The sequence below is a fragment of the Galeopterus variegatus genome, unplaced genomic scaffold (assembly GCF_000696425.1).
Source record: "Galeopterus variegatus unplaced genomic scaffold, G_variegatus-3.0.2 Scaffold948, whole genome shotgun sequence".
Taxonomy (NCBI): Eukaryota; Metazoa; Chordata; class Mammalia; order Dermoptera; family Cynocephalidae; genus Galeopterus; species Galeopterus variegatus.
Genome location: NW_007727059.1, coordinates 21,688 through 34,076, shown reverse-complemented (window position 1 = coordinate 34,076; position 12,389 = coordinate 21,688). Strand labels below are relative to the sequence as shown.

Genomic DNA, 12,389 nt, shown 5'->3' with positions numbered 1-12,389 from the left:
CTATGACCCAGCTATCCACTGCTGGGAATATACCCAGAGGAATGGAAATCATCAAGTCGAAGGTATAACTGCTCCCCAATGTTCATCGCAGCACTCTTTACAATAGCCAAGAGTTGGAACCAGCCCAAATGTCCATCATCGGATGAGTGGATACGGAAAATGTGGTATATCTACACAATGGAATACTACTCAGCTATAAAAACGAATGAAATACTGCCATTTGCAACAACATGGATGGACCTTGAGAGAATTATATTAAGTGAAACGAGTCAGCCACAGAAAGAGAAATACCACATGTTCTCACTTATTGGTGGGAGCTAAAAATAAATAAATAAATACACACACACACAAAAGAAACCGGGGTGGGAGGGAAGAAGACCTAACAATTGCAATTCCTTGAAGTTGATATGACAAGTGAACAGAAAGGACATTGTTGGGAGGGAGGGGGGAAAGAGAGGAGGGAGGGAGGTTTCAGTAATGGGCCACAATAATCAACCACATTGTATACTAACAAAATAAAATTAAAAAAAAAAAAAAGAAAGAAATGCAGATCACCTACAAATAACTAGGATGAGAATAGTATTAGACTTCTAGTCAGTAACAATGCTAGTTAATAATGGACAAATGCTTTTTTTCCTTTTTTTTTTTTGTCTTTTTTCGTGTCTGGCAACGGATCGCAACCCTCAGTGTCGCGCCCGTACCGGACCGGGACCGGCAACGGGATCGCAACCCTCGGCACTGCGCCCGCACCTCGCTCAGCCAGTGAGCGGGAACCGGTCTGTACGTGGGATCCGATCCCTCGGCCGGAGCGCCGCCGCGCTCCCAAGCAGCGCACTATAGCAGTGTGCCACCGGGCCAGCCCCGACAAATGCTTTTAAAGTTCTGAAAGAAAATAAGTTACAATCTAGAATTTTATACCTAATCAAATGACCAATCAAAAATGAGGACAGAATTAGACATTTACAGACATGTACAGACAGATCTTAGGGGGTTAATTCAGTATGAAATTTAAAAAATAATAAAGTTATTTCTTGCTAAACAAGAAAGAGGATCCAAACCTGGAGAGAAATGAGGATAAGCCCCAAGATGACATTTAACACCAGACCACGATAGCAACCAGCTTATAGAAACTGGAGCAGAGAGAGAGAGATTCTGGGAAGGAGAAGCCCAAGACAAACCTGAGTTTGTCTACAATAGAAACAAAAAAAGCAAGAAAAGAAATATAAGCAACTGGAAATACCAGTAAAAACAAAATGTCATGGACCAAACTGGAGCCTCCAGTGCAAATTAAAACAGGAAGCCAGTGAATTCCAAGGAGCAGATTTCAAGGGATAAACAGAATGTTTAAGAATCTGAATGATATCAGGGATACGGTAAAGAAGGCATATGTTACTTCTACCAACAGGAAATGTGAAAAGTGATTAGAAAATTAGGGCTGTAATCCTTCCACAGTTACTTGATTTTCTAACCATGTACACGTATCTTGGATTTTAAAAATTCTGGTAAGGTACCATACACAAGAAGCCAAAAGATCAAAGAAAAGAATTTCGTGAGGGGCAAATCTGGATGCAATACAAGGAAGACCTTTTTAAACCCTTAAAGATGTTCAAATAGAAAACAAATGCACTAAACACCGTAAGAATCCAAGCAGAGATTAAATGACCTCCTAAATGGGATGCTAAAAATGGGATTCCCACACTATGTAGTACAGAATAAATTCAACCACTTGATCATTCAACAAATGACCTAAGACTTTCCACCTCTAAAACTTTTCACTCCTGTGTAGGAAGTACGTCAGGAGACAACAGCCTCTTTAGACGTGACAGCTATTACTCAGGATGGAAAGTTTAGCACTACTGACAAAAGTTAGAAAAAAAGAAAAAATGAGAAACATAAAATAAAAAGAGGGCACAGATTGGAATTTATACCATGAAAGGAATTATTTATTCTCATAACAAATGGTAGCGCACTTGCCCTAAATACTTAATTTAAAAAATGACACGACCAGTAAGGAAAAAATGTTATTAGAACTTTTACAGCAGTCTTATATTAAGTTTAATGCATAATACTATTTGCTTGATAAATTCAAATCAATATTCAAAATTATTTATTCACTTTTTCTAATAACAATATTAATTTTAAATCAATAAAAGTATAAATTATGAAAAAACTCCACCATATCCATGCAATCTTATTAAATTTCTCCCTTACCAATCATAACCCACAGCAAATGATGTTTCAATTACAGGAGCAATGAGTTTTGCAGCTGTCAAGATGTATTTTTCTGCCATGGCTTTCCTATATCAAACAAACAAAAAAGTTATATTTAGAAATATAGAATTTGCTAAGTACCCTCATTTGATCCTTACACATTATATACATGTATTGCAATATAACTCTGTACCCCATAAATATGTACAATCAACACATTCCAATTAAGAAATAAATACATTTCCTTTAAAAAAAAAAAAGGAATATAGTATAAAAATAGTTTGGATTTCTTAAAATTTAAGTGTAAACATTATCTATCAAAAACATACCACAAAAGCCTACCAAACGATGGACAGCTGTGCTAGAAATCCATTTCTAAGTCAGGTTAAAAACCATGACTCAGGGGCTGGCTGGTTGGCTCAGTGGGTTAGAACATGGTGTTACAACACCAAGGTCAAGCGTTCGGGAACCCCAACCGACCAGCTGCCAAGAAAAAAAAAAACTAGGAAACGTGACTAGCAAGCCGTCATTGCCTTGCCTTCTGGGTCAACAGTGTTCACTTCTTTTCTTTTTCTGTTTTATGACGCCTCTGACAAACTGAAGAAAGAGACACTGGAGAGACACAAGGTTCTGCTGCAGAAATAACATAACCTACACTGTGGACATGAGAGTAAAAAGTGAAATGGCCACTAAAGAAACAGTGTGTGGTAAACAGCAAAACTGACTTACCACATGTTGTTTTCGTGTGTGTATGATATGTATGTTTCTATGTATACAGGTGTGCATATGTAAAATGCACATCGTCACCATTACTGGAAAATGCCACTGTTTTTCAAAGTGGAAATACCAACGTACAGTGGTGGATGAAAGTCCCCTTACTCACTTCTTCTTAGATTTATATACATAGCAGTTTTTAAAAATGACTTAAAATGTATATACTATTTCATAACCTGCTCTTCATACTTAATATGGAAATAATGTCTTTCCAAGTCATGAAACATTCATTTTGTGATAGTTCTTCTTTCTTTTAAACTTTTTATTTTGAAACAACTGCAGGTTCACGTGCATTTGTAAAAAATAGTAGAGATCCCATGTACTCTTTACCCGGTTTCTCCCAATGGTAACATCTTTCCAACCTACAGTACAATATCACAACCAGGATATTGGCATTGACACAGTCAAGATACAGAATATCTCCATATAGTGGATCACACTGATTGATTTTCAAATAATGAACCAGTCTTGCATCCTTCAAATTGATTTTCAGATAATGAACCAGTCTTGCATCCTACCTGGTCACGGCATACAATTTAAAAATATATTCCTGAATTCTTTTTTTAAACAGCTTTATAGAGATATAAGTCACATACCATACAATTCACCCACATAAATAAATGGTTTAAGAATATTCAGATTTGTGAAACAATCACCACAATCATTTTAAAATAATTCTCATCACCCCAAAAAGAAACCCAGTACTCATTAGCAGACAGACACTTCATTTTAATTACCAACCACCCAGCCTCTGGCAACCACTAATCTACTTTCTGTCTTTATAGATTTGCCTACTCTGTACCTTTTATACAAATGGAATCATAGAATGTGATTTTTTTATGACTGGCTTATTTATAGTGTTTTCAAGGTTCATCTGTACTGTAGTATGCATGAGTACTTATTCCTTTTTATGGCTGAATAACATCCCATTGTTTGGATAGACCATATGTTATTTATACATTCATGAGTTGTTAGACATTTGGAGTTCCACTTTTTCAATATTATAAATAATGTTGCCATGAACGTTCATGTACAAGTTGTTATAAGGACACATGCTCTAATTTCTTTTGGGTATATGCCCTGGAGTGAAATTGCTGGGTCATAGGGTTAAGTCTATGTTTAACCTTTTGGGGAACTTCCAGACTGTTTTCCAAAGTGGCTGTACCATTTTATATTCCCACCACCAGCACACAAGTGTTCCAACTTCTCCACATCCTCGCCAATGCTTACTTTCTGTCTTTTTCTTACTATGGTTGGTATAAAGTGGCATCTCATTGCAGTTTTGAGCTGCAGCTCCCTAACAACTACTGAAGGTGAGAATCTTTTCATGTGCTTATCGGGCTTTGGCATATCTATCTTAAAGAAATGTCTATGCAGATCCTTTGCACATTTTTAATTGGGTTATTAGTCTTTTTATTGATTTGAAAGTTATTTATATACTATAGAAATAAGCCCCCTTGTAGATACATGACTTGTAAATATTTTCTCCCATTCAATGGGTTGTCTTTCCACTCCCTGGATAATGTTCTTGGAAGAAAATAAGTTTTTAATTTTGATGAAGTCCAATCTCCCTTTTTCTTTTGTTACTCGTGCTTTTGGTGTCTTATCTAAGAAACCACTGCCTAATCCAAAGTCAATAATACTTATTTCTATTTTTTTCTAATAATTTTATAGTTTTAGCTATTACATTTAGGTCCATTTTGAGGTAATTTTTGTGTATGGTGTGAGAGAAGTCCAATTTCATTCTTTTGGATGAGTATATCCAATTTTCCCAGCACCATTTGTTGAAAAGACTATCCTTCCTCCCATTAAATTGTCTTGGCCCCTTAATTGACTATAAATGCAAGGGTTTATTTCTGGACTTCCAACTCCATTCCATTGATTCATATGTCTATGTTTATGCTAGTACCACAGTGTCTTAATTAGTGTAGCTTTGTAGTTTGAGTCCTTCAACTTTGTTCTTCTTTTTCTACATTGTTTGGGCTATTCAGGATTCCTTACATTTCCATAAAAATTTTAGGATCAACTTGTCACTTTCTGAAAAAACACTGCTGGGATTTTGATAAAGACTGTATGGAATCTGTAAATCAATTTGGGAAGCACTGCCATCTTAACAATATTAACTGCCTATCCATAAGCATGTGATGTCATTTATTTAGCTTTTTATATGCTTTCAATAATGTTTTATAGTTTTCAAAGTACAGATTTTACATTCCTTTTGTTAAATTTATTCCTAATTATTTTTTTATGCTATTGTAAATGCAATTGTTAATTTCATTATTGGATAGTTCACTAGTAGTGTATAGCATATTTCTTTACTACAGTATGACTTTTGTATAGATTTTTTTCTGTGGTACCTTGCTGAACTCATTTATTAATTGTAATAGTTTTTATTGGATTCCTTAGGATTTTCTATAAAGATGATCATGTCATCTGTAAACAGACAGTTTTACTTGTTCATTTCCAACCTGGACGTCTCTTACTTGACTTTTTTTTGCCTAACTGCCAAAACTAGAACCTCCAGTACAACGTTGATTAGAATTGGTAAAAATGGATATCTTCTCTTGTTCCTGATCTTAGGTGGAAAACATTCAGCTTTGGCTGTGTTAGCTGTGGGATTTTCATAGATGCACTTTATCAGATTGAGGAATTTCCTTCTACTCCTATAGAGTTTGTTTTTATCGTGAAAGCATTTTGGATTTTGTCAATATTTTTTGCTTCTTCATTCTTCTGGTATCCTGTATGATATTAACTGATTTTCAGATGTTAAACCAATCTCAGATTCCTGAGATAAATCCCACTTGATCACGTGCATAATTCTTTTTATATTTTGTTAATATATTGGCTTGCTTGTATTTTCTTGAGGATTTTTGCATGTATATTCATAAAATATCGGTCTGTAGTTTTCTTTTTTTTGGTGGTACTTTGTCTGAGGGGCCTTGTTACCACTAGATGATGACTAAAGCCCTTAACTCTCCACTAAGCTTCCTCTGACACCTCCCAGGAGAAAGGGGGACGGGTGTTTCCTAACTGCTGGGTGGGGGTGGAATTCCAGGCTCCCCCTGTGTCATCCACTGACACCAGAGGTGTTTGACTTGTGAATGGCCTTCAGGGATTAAAGTCCTGCTCCCTACCTGGCCTTCTCTGATGCCACCCCAGTGGAGTATTGCGGTGTTTCCTCACAGCCTTGCAAGGGTGGACATCTAGGCTCCCCACTCAGCTTCTGCTACTGTTATGTGGCAGTGCAGCCAGATTTTTCTGTGGCATTTGTCTAAAAGTTTTTGTATTGGTAGCGTTTTTTTTTTTTTTTTTTTTTTTTTTGGTGCACCCATTGGTGGTTTCTGGTGGCCAGCTTCTTCATCTCCCAGTCTGATGTATGAGGGGAACTCACTACCATGTGTTCCTCGGGTCCAAAGGTCCCTTGCTGATCTGCCCTCTTCTCTCCACATTTCTTGTATTGGTTTTACATATAACTTCCAGTGGTTTTAGTTGTACTTAAGTGGGAAGAATAAAAAAAAGTACGTCTACTTTGTTTTCCCATAAGTGTTAAGTCTCTGTTTTATTTTTATTGTTAAACTAATTCTTAAAGATTAAAGGCCATCCATCCATACAAAGGATTCAGCCTGAAAAGGGAAGGAGATTCTGATATATGTTGCAAGATGGATAAACCTTGAGGACACTGCTGAGTGCAATAAGCTGGCACACACACAAAAATACTGTATGATTACTATGAGGAACCCATTGTAGTCAAAATCATAGAGACAGAAAGTAGAATGGTGGCTGCCAGGGGCTGGGGTAGAGAGCAATGGGGAGTTAGTGTTCAATAGGTAGAGAGCTTCAGTTCTGCAAGATGATAGAGTTCTGGAGACTGATTATACAACAATGGGAATGTACTTAACACTACTGAACTGTACACTTAAAAATGATCAAGATGGTAAATTTTATGTTATATATATTTTGCCACAATTTAAAAAAAAAAGGTTACGGACCCTTCATTATGTGGTATACTTCTAATATACCTATCGTATGTTCAATAAGTATTAAAATTTTCAAATTACAGCTGGCAGAGACTAGGTACCTATGATATTGCAATATAATAAGAAATATATTTGGTCTTCATCTGGGTTCCTGGCACAGACCTAAAACCCTGGGAGTTTCCTGAGTGATAAAAGTGGTTTTTGTCATTTATGAGACTGGAGTTTATGCTAATGGCTCCTAGAAAGCTTCAAGATGGGGGCGAGCTGCCCAAGGAACCAACCGGTAATTAGAGGGTTGGGACTTTCAGCCCCATCCCCTGACATCTGGGAGGAGAAGGGCTGGAGACTGAGTTCAATCACCAATGGCCAATGATATAATCAATTATGCCTATGTAATGGAACCTGTATAAAAACCCTAAATGATGGAGTTTGAAGAGCTTCCAGGTTGGTGAACACAAGGAGGTGCTGGGAGGGGGTGTGGAAGCTCTGCACCCCTTCCCAAGTACACTAACCTATGCATCTCTTCCATTTAAAATAACTGTAAGTAAAGTATTTTTCTGAATTCTGTGAGCTGTTCTTAAAAATTATGGAACCTGAGCAGGGGGTGGTGGAAACTCCCCAGTTTATAGCAAGTTGGTCAGAGGTACAGGAGACCCAGATTTGCAACTGGCATCTGTAATGGGGGGCAGGGCAAACTTGGGGTACTGAGTCCTTAACCTGTGGGGTCTGCACTAACTCTGGGTAGTTAGTGTCAGAACTGAATTAAATTGTTGGACCCACACTTGGTGTCCAGGGAGTTGGATAATTGGTTGTTGGTGTGAGAAAAGCCACACATTTGTTGTCAGAAGTGCTGTAAGTAGAAACAGGTTATAGTACACTATTGGAGGAAGGAAAAACTGAAATAAATATTTTGTTTCTCAGAGTTGATATTTATTCTGGAGGCAGGACAAAATTACATAACGTCATAATTTTTGAAATAAAGGTAATATAAACAAAGTTCCAATACTGCACTACATGCAGAGGGAAAGTGAGTTATAAGATAATTGAGTAAGAATAATCGGGATTAGCATGAGGACTGAGATTATTTTGAAGGAAAAAAGAAAATTCAGTAAAGCACAGAAATGGTGAAATAATAGCACTATTCAGGAAATATATTGAATATAACAATTTAGTAAGAAACAATCAGAATGTAACCCTTTTATAAAAATTAAAACTATGTTATTAAGTTTTAATGATTAAGTGCCCAAAAAGTTACCTTTCACGTTCCATTTGCCTAAGATGATCATTTTTTATTGCTTCAATCACTAAGTTAGTATGAGAATCATCCTGGAAAAAATGAAAGTTACAAAAAAGAAAAGAAAAACAACTCAGAAGTAAACACCAAGGCCTCCCCACTAACTACTTATATGAAATGGAGAGTAAATTAATCCTTCTAAACTAATTTCCCCTATGTAAAGTAGAACTTTTTTTTCTTACTTCTGATTACCTACCACATTCTCCATTGAACTAACATAGATTTTAAGCAGCTGATAAGAGGGTCAGGCTGAAAAGATTAGGATCGAGTATACAGAAGCTGTGATTGTTAGTACAAATGTGTGATATTATTTTTCTAAACTCGACTATACATGCTACAATGATCATCAATTGATTAGTGCAATTCATATTTCTACTCCCCATTAAGAAAACAGATGTTTTTTTCAGAATGTGTATTATTTTTTCTCAATACAAAATTAATGTGTAATTAACATTTACAGAGCACTTTACTATGCTCCGGGTACTATTTTAAGCATTTCACATGCATTAACTCATTTAATCCTCACACCCTATATAAGGTAGGTTATTACAATTGGTCCCATTTCATAATATAAAGGAACTGAAGCACACGAAGTGGAAGAACTGAATGTGGGGGCCAGGCCTCTGGCTTCAGAGCCTACACTCACTAACCACAATGCTACGACACCCTTACGATCTATTATTAAAATGTATTAAGTTCAGCTCTATGAAATTGAAAGTATTATTCCATTTTTATCTATAAACACAGGCAATCTCATATGGTTTGACTTAATATAAAATAATACACAGCATACCAATAATTTATGTGTAAAAATCTGGAAAATATTTTTAAAGCATTAAGAAAAACAATTTCATTGTCCAGAAACTACTGTTCCAATTTTGATGTAATTTCTTCCAGTTTATGTTCAAGTATAGGTGTGTATCTATATTTTTCTACTTACCATTACAAAATATTTCCCTAGGTCTTTGAAAATATGACTTCTGATGCTGTATTATGTTCTACTCTATGAATAAAGATAAGGAATTACTTTATGTCATTCCGGATATGTTTATTACACATGGTTTAGGTTCCAGCTCTTCAACAATGACTTTAAAAAGATCAAAAGGATTTAAGGGTTCATTTTTTGAGATATTACCCTTGATGAATGACATATAACCTTATTTTAAATAACATTCTCCTTTTTTTACTAAAATTGTGCAGTCTGTTGTAATCATACGCCCTTTCAATGAAGAGCCCATTCCCAACCTAATTTAAATAACAAATGCAATAAATATATTAATGATAAAACACATTAATATAGGCCTGGGAAAAACCCCAAAAGTCATCCACTCCAACTTTCTCATTCTGCTAACACAAAAACACAGATAATTAGGACTACAAAACTGTCTTTTTCATACTCACGCTTGGTGAAATATATTTATCATCTTCATCAATTTCTAATGGAACAGCAATCAATTTTTGGAATGCCTTCTTCATTTTTTCTCTGTCTCCAATGGCAAAATAACTCAGAATTAGGTTGAAGCCTGCCTTCAGGTTTGGTGCCAGACTCATTATGTGCTCAAATGAATTAATGGCATCTGCATACTGACCAGTCATAATAAATGTAACTCCAATGTTCTGTGTTATTTTAATCCTAAAGAAAAATAAACATGGATTGGCTTTAAAAGTCTGAATTCTTGGACTCCATCCCCAGCCCAGCCCAGTGCGCGCCGATCAGAGAGGAACTCAGCCGGAGAGGCCCAAGATCCGCAGAGACCACGCACCCTGTGGCACCAGCGTGCGACCCAGCAGATAGGCCTCACCACCGCCGCCTGACTCCATCCCCAGCCCGGCCGAGTGCACGACGATCAGAGAGAAGCCCTCTGGAGAGGCCCAAGATCCGCGGAGACCACACGCCCTGCAGTGCCAGCGTGCAAACCAACAGCTAGGCCTCATCACTGCCATGTGACTCCATCCCCAGCCCGGCCAAGTGTGTGCCGATCAGAGAGGTGCCCACCGGAGAGGCCCAAGATCCGTGGAAACCACACGCCCTGCAGTGCCATTGTATAACCCAGCAGGTAGGACTCACTGGCACTGCCTGACTGGTCAAGTGTGCGCCGACCAGAGAGGTGCCTCCCCAGAGAAACCCAAGACCTGAGAAGACCATGCACCCAAGGCACCAGAGGGCAACCAAGCAGACACTGAGTCAGCTGTGCCAAACTGGCAGCCCCAACAGCATCCTAGCCAGACAATAGTGTTGAACCAGTGGACCCTGAAATCCCTTGCCACAATGACTAGACATCAAAGGAAAGACACCAGAAATATGAAAAATCAAGAAAGTACATTGCCAAAGGGTAATAACTCTCAAGCTCTAGATCCTATAGAACAAGAAGCCCTTGAAATGTCTGACAAGGAATTTCGAGTGACAATTCTAAGGAAACTGAATGAGATACAAGAAAACTCAGCTAGACAACATGAAGAAACAAGGAAAAGTATACAGGACCTGAAAGAAGAAATGTACAAGGAAATCAATGCCCTGAAAAAGAATGTAGCAGAGCTTGCCAAACTGAAGAATTCATTCAATGACATAAAAAACACAACAGAGAGTTTAACCAGCAGGCTTGCAGAAGTAGAAAAGAGAACTTCTGACATCGAAGATGGGCTGTTTGAAATAACACAGGCAGACCAAAAAAAAAAAAAAAAAAGAATTAAAGGCATTGAAGAAAATTTGAGAGAGATATCAGACAACCTTAAGAGCTCGAATCTCTGAGTCATGGGTGTTCCAGAGGGGAGGAAAAGGGAGATTGCATTGAAAACATATTCAACAAAATAGTGGCAGAAAACTTCCCAGTTATTGGAAAAGATAGATCTTCAGATTCAGGAAGCTCAAAGATCTCCAAACATATTCAGCCCCAAAAGGTCTTCTCCAAGACATGTTATACTCAAATTGACAAAACTCAAAAACAAAGAGAGAATCTTAAAAGCTGCAAGAGAGAAGTGTCAAATCACTTATAAGGGAGCCCCAATCAGACTAACACCAGACTTTTCATCACAAACCCTAAAAGCCAGAAAGGACTGGGATGGTATATTCAAAATACTAAAAGACAGAGATTGCCAGCCAAGAATACCCTACCCCTCAAGGCTATCCTTCCGAAATGAAGGGCAAATAGTATATTTCTCAGACAGACAAAAACTGTGGGAGTTCACTACCACATGACCACCCCTATGAGAAATTCTCAAGGGAGTACTGGGTTTGGTACCTGAAAAATAACTACCACAGCTATAAAAACTCAAGAACAATCAAAACCCGCTGGTAAAATAAAAATGCCAACAATGAAGAGAAAAAAGTTTATCTACAACCCAAGGAACCAACAAATACAGAAGACAAAAAGTAAATCAGAAAGAAAGGAACAAAAGACACTTAAGACATCCAAACAAAGGTCAATAAAATACTAGGAGTAAATCAACACTTTTCAATAACAACTCTTAATGTAAAAGGATTAAATTCCCCAATCAAAAGACAAAGACTGGCTGACTGGATTAAAAAGGAGGACCCAACTATATGCTGCCTACAAGAGACCCACCTCACCCAGAAAGACTCACATAGACTAAGAGTGAAAGGATGGAAAAAGATTTACCATGCAAACAGAAATGAAAAATGAGCTGGAGTAGCTACTCTTACATCTGATAAAATAGACTTTAACCAAAAAAACCATGAAAAGAGATAAAGAGGGCCACTACATAATAATAAAAGGATTGATCCATCAAGAAGACATAACAATCAAAAATATATACGCACCCAATGTCAGAGCAGCCAGATTTATAAAGCAAACTCTATTAGACGTAAAGAAGGAAATAGACACTAATACCATAATAGCAGGGGACCTGAACACCCCACTATCAATATTGGACAGATCATCTAGGCAAAGAATTAGCAGATAAACACAAGATCTAAACAACACTCTTGACCAATTGGACTTGACAAATATCTATAAAACATTCCATCCAACAACTTCAGAATATTCATTCTTCTCATCAGCACATGGATCATTCTCCAGGATAGATCACATATTAGGTCACAAATCAAGTCTCAACAAATTCAAAAAAATTGGAATTATCCCATGTATTTTTTCAGACCACAATGGATTAAAACT

At 37.2% G+C, this 12,389-nt stretch overlaps 1 protein-coding gene across 1 annotated transcript in view; it reads right to left on the bottom strand.

Annotated features, from left to right (window-relative positions):
* Positions 1-9,889, bottom strand: part of IFT88 (intraflagellar transport 88) — a gene marked incomplete at its 5' end in the record, with an annotated part of 115,937 nt that extends 106,048 nt beyond the window's left edge. The window contains 3 exons of the mRNA XM_008573663.1: positions 2,212-2,298; positions 8,218-8,288; positions 9,658-9,889. Of these exons, the coding sequence (XP_008571885.1) occupies positions 2,212-2,298; positions 8,218-8,288; positions 9,658-9,889 (390 nt within the window). The remainder of the gene's footprint in view (positions 1-2,211; positions 2,299-8,217; positions 8,289-9,657) is intronic.
* Positions 9,890-12,389: the final 2,500 nt, after the last annotated feature.